This window comes from Myxocyprinus asiaticus, chromosome 33 (genome assembly GCF_019703515.2).
Source record: "Myxocyprinus asiaticus isolate MX2 ecotype Aquarium Trade chromosome 33, UBuf_Myxa_2, whole genome shotgun sequence".
Lineage (NCBI taxonomy): Eukaryota > Metazoa > Chordata > Actinopteri > Cypriniformes > Catostomidae > Myxocyprinus > Myxocyprinus asiaticus.
The window spans coordinates 20527355-20541701 of record NC_059376.1 but is presented as its reverse complement, the minus strand read 5'-3'; the positions used below and the strand labels follow the sequence as shown (position 1 = coordinate 20541701).

The 14347-nt window shown below is 40.1% G+C and overlaps 1 protein-coding gene across 2 annotated transcripts in view; it reads left to right on the top strand.

Moving 5' to 3' along the window:
- LOC127424388 (neuronal calcium sensor 1-like) overlaps window positions 1–13883 on the top strand; it is a 74332-nt gene extending 60449 nt beyond the window's left edge. For both annotated transcript variants that reach the window (XM_051669548.1, XM_051669549.1), the window contains exons 6-9: window positions 8806–8894; window positions 9006–9083; window positions 10497–10619; window positions 12834–13883. In XM_051669548.1, the coding sequence (XP_051525508.1) occupies window positions 8806–8894; window positions 9006–9083; window positions 10497–10595 (266 nt within the window). In that variant the 3' untranslated portion in view covers window positions 10596–10619; window positions 12834–13883. The remainder of the gene's footprint in view (window positions 1–8805; window positions 8895–9005; window positions 9084–10496; window positions 10620–12833) is intronic.
- The last annotated feature ends 464 nt before the right edge of the window (window positions 13884–14347 follow it).

The following is a 14347-nucleotide window of genomic DNA, read 5'->3' as shown; positions in this document are numbered from 1 at the left end:
CTCCTCTCATTGCTCTAATTAATATGTCACAATTTGATTAATACAAAGGATGCACTGTTATCAGTCATTCCTATACCCAGACCTGCGGTCCTCACTGTGTTAAGCATACACATCTATTCTGTGCTAACTTTGCTTTTCGGTTCATAATCTAAGGAACTGGTGAACTGGTGCTTTTTCAAGGTTTTTCTTTGTTGAATGTAAGGCATTTTTATCTAATTTAAAGAAATGGTTTCCCACAAAATAAAAATTCTGTCATTATTTACTCACCCTCATATAGTTCCAAAGTTGTATGTTGCAGATTTTATTTTAATTTTTTCAGTGAATCAGCTTAAATTGAACTCATTATTCACCAGGGCTGCACAATGAATCGAAATCGCAATATGACCTTGTCCTATTAAAGAGTAAACGGCTGCAATTTAATTAAATGCATAAATCGTTTGCTCGCAGTGCTCACTTTGAAGTTTATTTGCTCTACTGTGTCCTGACTGTCTGTATTATGTTAGTGCATTAATACAGTGTTTTCAGAGTGATACTCCACAACTCCATCTCATGCTCAGAGTAACAGATGTGCTCCGAGTTCGGTTCAGTTTGCTTTTGTGCACTGAGCGCATTAAAGGGAAACCAGCGCATCCTGTGTGAAGCAGTCTTTATTACTGTCTGCCATAGCGACACACGAGTCTCCGCCGGGCGCATGTATAATTCAAGCATCTTTATTAAATGTCTCCTGAGCAAACTGCAGTAACAGTAGCACCTGCTGAGTCCACAAACATGCGCACTTTCTCTAAAAACAATATAATTAAAAAAGGAGTTAAATGATGACAATGAATAAATAACCAAAAATTACAAATTTTTTAACCATTAATTTTGACACTAAGCCTCATTCTTTATAGGGCTAGCTATCCTAATTGTAACACTTTACAATAAGGTTCCATTTGTTAACATTAGTTAACAACATTAGTTAACATGAACTAACAATGAAAAATACTTAAGCATTTTATTAACCTTAATGTTAATTTCATCATATACTAATAAATGTTTAAAATCAAAAGTTGTATATGTTAACATTAGTTAATGCACTATGAACTAACAATGAACAATTGTATTTTTATTAACTAACATTAACAAAGATTATGATTATGCTGTAAAAAAATATATGGTTAATTGTTAGTTCATGATACCTAATGCATAAATTATATGTTAACGAATGGAACCTTATTGTAAAGTTACCATCCTAATATACAGTAGAGTAGAATATTTTGTGTAAGCCTACTTGATTTTAAGGCCTATTCATCATAAATATGAATATCTTTGTTTATTTTATTATCATTTAACAAACCAAGTGTAGGGTACAGTGGGGCTAAAGGCACCCATTAAGGAAATTGTGCTTTTTTTTTCTGGTCACAGAATGTATCAAGGTTATATATATATATCTCAGTGCATCCGGAAAGTATTCACAGCGCTTCACTTTTTCCACATTTTATGTTACAGTCTTATTCCAAAATGGATTAAATTCATTATTTTCCTCAAAATTCTACAAACAATACCCCATAATGACAACGTGAAAGAAGTTTGTTTGAAATCTTTGCAAATTTATTAAAAACAAAAAACAAAAATCACATGTACATAAGTATTCACAGCCTTTGCCATGACACTCAAAATTGAGCTCAGGTGCATCCTGTTTCCACTGATCATCCTTGAGATGTTTCTACAACTTGATTGGAGTCCACCTGTGGTAAATTCAGTTGATTGGACATGATTTGGAAAGGCACACACCTGTCTATATAAGGTCAACGGTTAACAGTGCATGTCAGAGCACAAACCAAGCCATAAAGTCCAAGGAATTGTCTGTAGACCTCCGAGACAGGATTACAGTATATTGTATCGAGGCACAGATCTGGGGAAGGGTACAGAAAAATTTCTGCAGCATTGAAGGTCCCAATGAGCACAGTGGCCTCCATCATCTGTAAATGGAAGAAGTTTGGAACCACCAGGACTCTTCCTAGAGCTGGCCGCCCGGCCAAACTGAGAGATTGGGGGAGAAGGGCCTTAGTCAGGGAGGTGACCAAGAACCCGATGATCACTCTGACAGAGCTCCAGCGTTTCTCTGTGGAGAGAGGAGAACCTTCCAGAAGAACAACCATCTCTGCAGCACTCCACCAATCAGGCCTGTATGGTAGAGTGGCCAGACGGAAGCCACTCCTCAGTAAAAGGCACATGACAGCCCACCTGGAGTTGCCAAAAGGCACCTGAAGGACTCTCAGACCATGAGAAACAAAGATTGAACTCTTTGGCCTGAATGGCAAGCGTCATGTCTGGAGGAAACCAGGCACCACTCATCACCTGGCCAATACCATCCCTACAGTGAAGCATGGTGGTGGCAGCATCATGCTGTGGGGATGTTTTTCAGCGGCAGGAATTAGGAGACTAGTCAGGATCGAGGGAAAGATGAATGCAGCAATGTACAGAGACATCCTTGATGAAAACCTGCTCCAGAGGGCTCTGGACCTCAGACTGGGGTGAAGGTTCATCTTCCAACAGGACAACGACCCTAAGCACACAGCCAAGATAACAAAGGAGTGGCTATGGGACAACTCTGTGAATGTCCTTGAGTGGCCCAGCCAGAGCCTAGACTTTAACCCGATTGAACATCTCTGGAGAGATCTGAAAATGGCTGTGCACCGACGCTCCCCATCCAACCTGCTGGAGCTTGAGAGGTCCTGCAAAGAAGAATGGGAGAAACTGCCCAAAAATAGGTGTGCCAAGCTTGTAGCATCATACTCAAAAAGACTTGAGGCTGTAATTGGTGCCAAAGGTGCTTCAGCAAAGTATTGAGCAAAGGCTGTGAATACTTATGTACATGTGTTTGTTTTGTTTTTTTAAATTTTTTTTATAAATTTGCAAATATTTCAAACAAACTTGTTTCACGTTGTCATTATGGGGTATTGTTTGTAGAATTTTGAGGAAAATAATGAATTTTAATCCATTTAGGAATAAGGCTGTAACATAACAAAATGTGGAAAAAGTGAAGCGCTGTGAATACTTTCCAGATGCACTGTATGTGTATAAAAATATATATATTTTTTTATATTGATGGAGCAACATAAATTGTGTGAAAAGATATAATAACGGAAGGTTGTTTCGATTAAAGTTCAGTTTTTTTTTTTTTTTTTTTTTTTTTTAAAAGTGGCGAAGGAGCTTTTTACCCCACACCTGGGGTAAAAGGCTCCCTCACTTGGGGTAAAAGGCCCCAGGGGGTTTAAAGTGATATCATGCAGATATAGGGGCAATAGTTATAGGACACAATTTGTCAACTAATGCAAATAATTTTGAGACACCAAGATGCTTTTTTGAGTTACAAATTAAGATGATGCTTACTCAAAATAACTACTTCAGAGAACCATTTCCTGTTCGTTTCAAACACATTTGGCATTTTATTACTTCTCAAGAATTCTATAAACAAACTAATCTCTATTGTGATTGGATGAGTCATGGGCCTTAACCCCAAAGACTATCCTTTCACTTATTGGACAGTTATTGAAAAATGTTTGATTTAATGACCTTAAAACTGAAAATGATAAATAAGTATTTTGTCTCAAAAGAAATATGTTAATGTCAGGGATTTTTATTAGCTACATAAATGTGCAACATTTTTACAAATAAAAACAATTAGATCAAATTGCCTCAAAATCAACCTTTAGACACCACATGCAAAGATCTCATGGACCAGGAATATATTTCAGTGCATAGTGACAAACAAGTATTTAGGAAAGTCCTGTGATAGTTTTTGTTGCTATTTAGTGTTTTGGAAGAAATGGAACTTTTAGCCCTGTTATCCCCTACCTTTTGTCAGCATAAACTAGGCAACAGCTATGGTATTACCAACAGACATTCAGTTAACAGTAACAGTGAGCAAAAATTTGTCATATTACCAGTTATGACAGAGCTGCTGATAAAAGGTAAAATTATCAATATTGTCAATTAGATGAAAAAAAAAAATCAGTGATCATATCGGCTGTAAAAATCCTGATCAGAACTTCCCTGATATTCAAGTTGACAGGGTGGCAAAAAATAATGATGAATAGTGGGCTGAGACCCTGTCACAAAGTGGACAAAAACAGGTACACAGTTGACAGGTACTATTTGAATACAAAGTTTTTTGTTTGTTTTCACTGTTTTATTTATTTAAGCTATTTGTTTGTTTGTTCTTTTGTGGCTAAAGTGAAAAGGTCTGAGTTTGGTTCTTTTTAAGAGGACTCGTGTGTGTGTGAACCCTCAAAGAATAGCGCAAGTCTTTTTATTGGCAGTAGAACATGGGCAAAACATCAAATTTTGGTAAAAAGGAATCACTTACTAGTTCCCTCTTGAGGGACTTGAGCTGTGTAATCGCTATGGGGACACGCCCTGTGTATCACATGGTCTGAAGCCCTTATACAATCACGGCAATTTATTGGCTGATGGTGCTTAGTGACGGCACCAAGGAGCTACGTCACAAGCTCCATAAAGGTGCCCGCTTCGCGCCATCGCGTTTGCCTCCAAATTTGGAGTGCCGTGTGTGGGAGCCGCTTGGGGTTTTTTGGCTCTTGGAGTGCGAACGGACAGCGGTTTGTTCATCGTGTTTGTCGCACTCCCCCTGAGCGAAAGCTTGAGTCTTGTTGGACATGCTCTGAGGCCAAGCTCGGTGGCCATTTTCTGACGATCAGGGGGGAGGGGATCATGCAAGGACCGGTGAACCTGGCCGCAGAGCGAGGGGGCTGGAATAAGATAATATTCCCCAGTGGAGTGATGGCGAACCAATGCGTGAAGTGCTTTGTCGGTGCCATTATTCTTTCGGGATTCTATCAGGAGATGCGAGGTATTTTATCTTGTTTTTTCTTTTGCCCGTTCATGGACCACATGAGTGTTCTGGCGAGACGAGAGATGCGCACTGCTATCTCTGCTCGGTTTTTCAGTGGTGGCATGGATGTCGCCCTTTTCAGTCAGCTGTTGGATCTACATATGCGCATCGTGTAAAGGAATACTTTGAGCTAATATCAGCTCCGTTTGGAATTTCCCTCATTTTTTCCCCTGCGGCTTGTGGTAGGGAATGAGTTGGTCAAGGCAATGGCGATTCCGCGAGGATGTTTCGCGCTATCCGGGTACTATACGTTGTTCCTCCATTAAATGCTGGGACTGGTTAAGTGTCTAACCCGTTTTTTTTAAGTAAACAAATTTAGCTTGGTTTCCCCCCATAAATTATGCTGATGAACGAGCATTGATTATTTTCAGCTTGAGTTTTGCCTCGGGGCACACGTAATATAACTCAATGTGCGATAAACATAGATCTACACACGAGCCTACAGGCTTGCTGTGTAACGAAGGATGACCCCCCATTCAGTGGAGTGTAAATGTATCTGTTTCTCTCCTATCCGCCCTTCGGTCAATATCGGAATGAAAAATTTAAATAAAACCTGCTTCCCGAATTCAGCCTCTGTCTCCACGGATCTCAAAATATGCGTAACAGAAAGAATTTGATGTTCATCAAGGCACAAGTGTACGCAAAGGCACACAGTTAACAAGCACCACATGTTGTCCCCCCATAAGAATGCAGGGGCCGTTGTGCCTGCTTGTTTTTTCAATCCCCCTCATGATTGCATTCTTCTCCGTTTCTGTGCTAGCGAAGATGATTTATTTGGTGTCCTTTGCTGTAAATACATTCAGACTGGCTGGCCTTTATAATTGCCTGATCTAATCCGGCCCCTGTCTCCATGACCAAGTGTTTTGAGACATGCATAACAGAATTAGATGTGCACAAAATAAACATTTCCCCAATGTGGATACAATTTTTCTTGTTCAAAATGCCAGTGAAAGGTTTATTCTATTAGCGTCCCTGCGGCAAAGACATCTCAGGGCGTTCATTTTTCATGCCTGAATACAGTAAAGGCAAAACATCAAATCCTCCTCAACCAGTCTCGGTATTAAGGAGTGAAGATAACCACCACTGTGCCGCTGGTTCAGGGGCAGCCACCAAAAATAAGTCAAGTGCGCCATCTAGTGCTTACAAATCACGCTGCAGACAAAGGCCATGCATTAATCCCTCTGTCTGCCCGTCTGTCGGCTTGGCAGCAGCTGAAGGGCATTTCAAACTGGGTACTTTGAACAATAAAGCACGGTGGCTTGTGTCCCATTCTGGTTTGAGATGTTTGAATTCCAAGCTAATGAAATGTCAATTCAGAATGATAACACAAAAGCAAATAATGTCACAATTGCAGCTGGGGGACTGGTTTGTGACAGTAAATTTGAAGGAAGCTTATTTCCATAATCAGATTGCACCGAAGCACAGGTGCTCTCGAGGGCAAAGTGTATCAATTTTGCATCCTTCCGTTCGGACTTGCAATAGCACCACGCACTTTTCGCAAAATGCATGGATATGGTTTTGACGTTCTGTCATTTTGCCAGCGTCTAGTGGTGTTCAATTAGGACACATTCTCCCTGCGAGAACATTTCACAGGCTTTTGGGGCTCATGATCACGGCTTCTGCTGTCATTCCCCTGGGCATGTGAGACCTTTTCAGTGCTGGATGAACTCCACAAAGGGACTTCAACCACTGACACATGCGTTCCGTCCCTTCAAAGTGATGCATGGATGCTAACGAACACTGTTACTATAGAAATGGACTCACCTTTTGATGTTGGGCATTCCGTTGGGACAGGTGTGTCGCCGCAAAGTTATAACGACAGATGCCACCTCCACGGGTTGGGGCGCTGTGTATGAGGGCTGTCCAGCCTATGGGGTTTGCCAGCAGCAATATTGGCACATAAACATTTACATTGGCATTAACATTTTTCCTATTCAAGACAGCCATGTCCTTATCCGGTCGGACAACAGGACGATTGTGTCCTACATCAATCGCCAGGGAGGAGTGCGTTCTCATGCCATGCTGAGGCTGGCATGGCACATTCTTCTGTGGGCACGGGACAATGTACTGTCTCTATGAGCTGTGCGTACATGTTCTGGGCCGGTTGAATTTGGGGGGCAGATCTCCTGTCCAGACAAGGCTTGATGCCCGGAGAATGGACATTACATCTTCAGACTGTGGAACAAATCTGGAGAAGATTCAGCAGAGCAGAAGTGGATCTGTTCGCTTCAAGCGAGACGTCACACTGTCCCCTCTGGTTTTTTCCCCTTTCCCCTGGCACCGCTGGGCATCGATGCATTGGCGCATCAGTGGCCGACAACGCATCTTTACGTATTTCTACCGACCAGTCTGCTGCGCGCAGTTCCACAGAGAGTTCAGGAGGATCGGGTTTGGCTTCTGTTAGTGGCGCCTTATTGGCCAGTATGGCCCCTTAACAGGGTGCTCTTTTGAATGATGGTTTATCCTCTGTGGTGGTTGATACCATTCTGAATACTAGAGCTCCATTAACCAGGAAGCTTTATATGTTCAAGTGGCATATTTTTTGCTTCTTAGTGTACAGCGTGAGATGAAGATCCAGTTCACTGCCCTGCCGGTACAGTGCTGGAAATTTTGCAAGAGTATTTTGGGGCTGGGGTTGCCCGGCAACGCTTAAAGTCTATGTTGCTGCTGAAGCGGCTGAGAAAGCACTTATTAATGGAGTCTCTGTCAGTGGAAATTCTCTTGTCTCTCATTTTATGCATGGTGTACGAAGGCTTAGACCTTTTTGTCCTGTCCGTGTTCCCTTAGGGGATTTATGTTGTTTTTTAGGTGCTCTCGGGAGACCCGTTTTTGCCCCTGGCAACAGTTGCTGATAAGTTTCTGACTCTCAGAATGGCCCTGCTGGTGGCATTGGCATCGTTTAAGAGGGTTGGTGATTTGCATGCCCTGTTGGTCAATCCCTTATATATGGATTTTGCGCCAGGGTATTCAAGGGTGGTGTTAAGACCTTGCTTGGGCTATTTTCCTAAGGTCGTGTCTACAACCTTTTGCTTGCAGACTATTCATTTTCAGGCTTTCTGACCTCCCCCATTTGAGTCGGAGGAGCATGAAAGGTTATATACGCTTTGCCCAGTTAGGGCGCTGCAAGTTTATGTTGACCGTACTAGCTGGTGGCGTAAGTCGGAGCAGTTGTTTTTGTGCTTTGGTGGCCGCAACAGAGGTGTTTCAGTGTCCAAGCAAAGACTGTCTCATTGGCTTGTTGATGCAATTTTGAGTGCTTACGAAGCGCATGGTTTACCTTTGCCTTCGGGTATTCGAGCCCATTCTACAAGGAGCATTGCTTCCTCATGGGCTTTGGCTAGAGGTGCATCATTGGAAGACATTTGTATGGCGGCAAGGTGGTCCTCTCTGCATACATTTGTGAGATTTTATAATCTGAATCCCAGATTCTCTCTGTTGGAACAGGAGTCTTATTCAGACACTTTAGCTTGCTTGTGCGCAGCTATATGCTTGCCACACGGGCATAGACAGTTGGCAGCTTCTGTTCGCATGGCGTGAATGTACATTGTTCCCCATAGCAATTACGCAGTTCGAGTCCCTCGAGAGGGAACGTCTCGGTTACGTGAAGTGTAACCCTGGTTCCCTGAGAGGCAACGAGATGCTTATTTTTGGAGCTTAGCAGCCATATTCAAAATATGAACTGTTGTTGTATGAAAAAGACCTGCGTGAATATTTTTCACGATTTTAAGATCCATATGAAACAAAGTTATTTGGGATTGGAGAGATGAGGGTGAGGATATAGATACAGAATTGTCATTTTTGGGTGGACTTCCTTTAACTGTTATGGAATCATTTGAGATAAATGAGTTAATTTGTGTTTGATTCAACACTTTCTGCCCACACTCACCATTACTTCTCATTTCTCACTACAGGGGCCTTTAAGCTCTATGATCTTGATAACGATGGCTATATCACTCGTGATGAAATGCTCAATATAGTGGATGCCATTTATCAGATGGTGGTAAGTCACCCTTCATTCCTGCTGTAATTATAGCAGAAACGTATGGCATTAGTTTAATGAGTGAAATATACTGTATCTCAGATGTCTTAAATATTATTTAATTTGATTAAGGGAAACACAGTAGACCTTCCAGAAGAGGAAAACACACCAGAGAAGAGAGTGGATCGCATTTTTGCCATGATGGATAAGGTAATGTTTTGGTTTTAACCCCAATAATACTGATATCTAGTTAATAATCCTGGATCCTGGATCTGCATCCAGCAATGTTTTTCCCTATTAAGATGTGTTATTATTCTAAATCTAAAGAGCAAATTGGTTTAGGAGGCTGTTTATTTAATAAATGGTTGCGTTTAAAGAAATAAGTTAAGCAGAGAACTGCTTAGTTGTTTCATTTATTTATTTATTTATTTTTTTTTTATCCAAACCCAACAGCAATGATTGGCAATCAACCATCATTAAGCCCATCAAGAAAACTCACTCATTTATTGCTCTGGCATAACTTTAAGAGTTAATAATTCCTCTATCATCAATGCAGTGCACGGCAGATCAAGAAATGCAGTAGGGAACAAGAGCTCATATCTGTGGCAAAGCTAGTGTCACTAACGCTGCCCTCGGGTCTATAAACTCTACTGTGGCATGCGCTACCACTACCATTGGAGCCTTGCACTAATGCCCACTCAAGCCCACTTTGAGCCCTGAAGATGAGATCATGCAGGGCCTGTTTGGAAATGTTCACTGTAGAAGCACCTACAGAGACCTACTGCTTTCTCATTGTAATATCAGATCTGAATTGCTCCTCTGAAGAACCTGATGGGTAGCTCTAATAGAAGCTAGATAGTTGCAGTTACTTCTTAATCCAAGTAAGCTGAACTACACTGAGCCACAAAAGATGAAAGAAATGTGATGTTTTCATACCCTACTCTGCCGTAAACCTTTCCTCGATGGACCAGCCTGTTAGAACTCACTCCCTGCTGGGCATGTGAGGAATAAACTGGAAGAGTGTTTTCCTCATGCAAACAGCCTCATACATAATTGCAAATCCTCTTAACATGGCTTAAATGTGAAGTGTATAATTTATGGGCCACTAGATAGTTCCACCACAAACTCGTGCAAAACTACCATGCATCTGCATATACACAAAAGTAACCTTAAAGAAATAGTTCACCCAAAAATGAAAATTCTGTTATAATTTACTTACCCTCATGTTCCAAACCTGTATGACTTTCTTTACAAAATGGAACACAAAAAGAATGTTTTACAACAAATGTTTTAAATGAAGATCACCCAGCATCTATGCAATGCAATGCAATGCAATGCAAAAAAAAAAAAAAAAAAAGGACCTTTCAAAAGCTTTTAAAAGGATCCAAAAGTATTAAAAAATGTAGTCCATGTGAATTGTGTGTCATAAATCTTCTGAAGGCATGTGAAGGTTTTGGTGAGAAACAACCCGAAAGTAATTTTTCAGCGAAAATCTTGACGTCTTTTGCGCGTTCATGAGCACTATGAGAGAAGCTTATGTACAGTGGCACGCGTGAACTTGAGCTGTTGTTAGTGCTATAGTAAAAGATTTTCTGAGTGATCTTGGTATTCTCGTTTTCTCAGAATGCTGATGGAAGGCTGACTCTGCAGGAGTTCCAAGAGGGCTCAAAGGCAGATCCCTCCATTGTACAAGCTCTGTCTCTCTATGATGGCCTAGTATAGTAGCGGCTTGTCTCAAGCATAAAGGTATGTTGTGCTGAAGAGAAGTGTATCCTTCAATCAGGCTGTCATGACATCTTGACCACATCCAAAACGTAATATGTAATTGCACTGGTCACCAAGTGATTTTAGTGTGCATTCATAAAATTATCATGATCATAAGTTGATAACAGCATAGTAAAAATAACAAAAGTCACACACTCCCTGTTAGCAAAAAAAGAAACAAAAAAAAACAATGCCTGATTGAATGCATATTTCACACTTAAATTAGTTGTATACAATAGGAGCTTTCAGCCACTGAGTGCCAAAAACAAGGAAGAGAAAGCCTGTTTATAGAAGTGTTGATTGTTTTTTAGTTTTAGGGTGTATATTTTATGTTCTATCTAGAGTTTTACATCCTTAGCTGAATGACAGATTGCTTCTATTAGTTCAGCTATTGGTTGAGGTACACTGTTATAATTGTTTACTTGTTTCTGGCATTAAAATCAAGGTTAGCTGTACATTTGTTTAAGCTGGCCTAATATAATCTCAAAAAGGGTTTCCTCGACCTCAATATTGTCTTTTTTAAATTCGTATTTTTATGTTTTCTAGTCAGCATCCATTCCAGTAAGAATCTAAACTTCTTTAAAGAAGATTATTTTACTTGAGAAGCAAGACTGTGTAAAATAATGATTTTTTTTTTTTTTCAGAGAATATATAGTATCTTTGTATTAAAGGCATGATTCTCCCAAAAATGAAAATTCTGTCATCATTTACTCACCCTCATGTCATTCCGAACCCGTTTGACTTTCTTTTCTCTCCGGAGCCCAAAAAGTATAATAAAAGTAGTCAACTACATCATATTCCAAGTCTTCTGAAGGCATACAATCACTTTGAGTATACTTGAGTATAAATTATGACATTTACATTGTTTTCTATTCTCAGATCAAATCATCTATAAACTATGTAAACCGTGATGAATCCAATATGACAGCGACATCGATAATGTCAAATCTCCTTGGTTCTTGGCTTGTGACCAGACATACTCGTATTGCATGAGTAAATGAGGACAGAATTTTTTATTTTTGGGTAGTAGTCCTTTAATAATTCAATTTATATTGTATTCAGTTAGATTTATGCTTAAGACAAGAAAAACATTTTGCCAATGGCATAAGAAAAAAATATACTCATGTAAATCTGCCAGGATCCTCTCAGTCATGTTTATTGGTTGGTGACGGGATCCTGACATCCATGTTCTGTGTTTGTGTTGAGCACATTGCTCAGGGTTTATTTCCTGGCCATGTGCTCTGTCTGTCTTTGTGTCTCTGCATGCACGCACGGCTTCAGGTTTGATTTCCTTGCCATGTGCTCTTCTGTCTATTTTGTGTTTCATGTTCGGAGCATGGTATATGCATCCTGACTTCTGTCTAGTTCTGTTTTGGTTCTGGTGTCAGGATCCGGACACTCATGCTCCATGTCTTGTATTTGTGAATGCATGGCTTCAAGTTTGGTTCTTTTGACATGCGCTATTCTGTCAGTCTTTTGTGCTATGTTTTTGTATCATAAGCACATGGCTTATGATTGTGTTTGTTCGTCATGCGCTCTTCTATCTTGTTGTTTGTGTTTAGTGTGAGCTTCTGTCAGGATTGTTTGCCATGTGCTCTCCTGTCTCACGTCTAGGCCCCTCCCCCTTGTTATTTGTTCAATTGCCTCACCTGGCTTTCCTCGTTACCCTCCTCATTTCCTTCCCTATTTAATCTTCCTGTGTTCTCTGTCCTATATCAGTTCTTTGTCAAATGTACGTGTGGATAGTCCTGTCTGTCTATACCACTGGAGATCCCTGTTGTGAGCCCAGCCCTCGAGGCTCCCCTTATCCAGCCCTGCCACCGAGTTCAGTGTCAGTCTGTGGAACCACGTGTTTCCCCTATGGGGTAGTTTCTGTTTGTTTTGTTTTGTTTTTTATTAATAAAGCCCTTTGTTGCCACTCTGCGTCCGAGTCCTCGCCTCTCTCTCTCCATGTCCCGTGACAAAATTAAGATATATTCTCTGTTATCAAGTCTTAATATCTCATGTAATTTTGCTTCTTGGATAAATGTATCATGTTTTTACGATTTTTTAGGTTGCTTAATTGGAAAACATAACACAAAATACAGATTAAGTTTTTTGCAGCAGAAGCAAAGGAAGTCACACAGTCACCATGTGTACTTAAACTCATAACAAAAATCTGATCTATGTGAGTATTTTCTCTTGTTTGTTACATAGATACGGCTAAGGATCCAATACAGTGATATCTCACCATGCCATGTGAGGAGATGAGTCTTCTCTTTTTTTGACCTCTCATTCTGGACACTCAGGACTGAGAAGGACCACAAAGAGCTCATCCATCTCACTACAAGCATTTCACATTTGACCATTTTTTTCAGCATACAACAATGACAAAAAGGAGAATGGAGGAAATTGCCATTCTGAAAATTGTGTTTGTGTGCACGCATGTGTGATTGCCTATGAATGCTGTACTGAAGAATCCCACTGGATATTCACAAGTGCTTGTTTTCTGCTGAACAAATGCACTGGAGACTGTTAATGGCGCTGATTGTTAAAAAAAAAAAAAAAAAAAAAGCATGTTGAGAAACCTAAATTATTGATGTAATTACTGTATGTGTAAACATTCATATTTTTTATCATACTTTGCTGGGATATATTGTGGGTGTGCTCTTTGTCTATCATTTAACAGACTGGTGTTATTTTATATATTTCTTGTTTACTTTGAAGTTTATGGATTTACAAGCCTCAACATTTCTTACCGCCTCTTGAAATGAAAGAGCGGAATCCTGTCTTGCTTATTATTCGGATCTATGAATGTGAAAGGAACTTCATTTATTACATTTGTGGTACATGGCTCCCATTGTGTAGCATGTGTTATTCCTCCCTTGCTGGCACAGTTCAGTACAAAGACCTCAAGCCACATCCGAAACAAGGCACTGTAACCAAGCAACATGCTACACTGTTATTCTTGAACAGCTGCATATCAGAATTGATGTATGTACCTTTTTTAATGAAGAAACAAACAGGATATCTTCATTTTCTTTCTGTAAAGGCTCCAGCAACTGCTATCTTAAATTACACCTCTGCCTTTGTGTCTTTGCCTGTGTCTTGTTTTCCTGTCGAACAAAAGCCATGGACTGAATTATGGCATTTTCTTTACAGATTTCTCAAAACAACAAAGATCTATAGTTACACTGTAGACAGCCTCTGTTTGAGTTGGTCTCATACTTTATCAGTTGCTCTCTGATGGATGATTAAATTTGAGTCACTGCATAATTGCCTAAAGTTATTTGCATTATGTCAGTAAGATGGAGTTTTTAATATCTGAGATGTTGCACTCTCATTATTTCATCAATGGCTGCTTCTGTTTTCATCACTGTATGGCACACACATACACACACACACAAACTTGTTTTTGTATCATTGTGGGGACTCTCCATAGACTTCCATGCATTTTATGGATTTTATACAGATCTAACAATAATTTCTATCCCCTAACCCTACCCCTAAACCTAACCCTCACAGAAACATTTTCAAAAAAGCATAGTTTAGTATGTACCGCTGGCTGGGCCCCACAATGTACAACCCCAGTTCTGAAAAAGTTGGGACAGTATGAAAAATGCAAATGAAAACAAAAAGGAGTTTTAATTTGTAAATTATATTCACCCTCTGCTATATTGAAAGCACCACAACTACACATAATATGATGTTTTACCTTGTGAATTGTATTG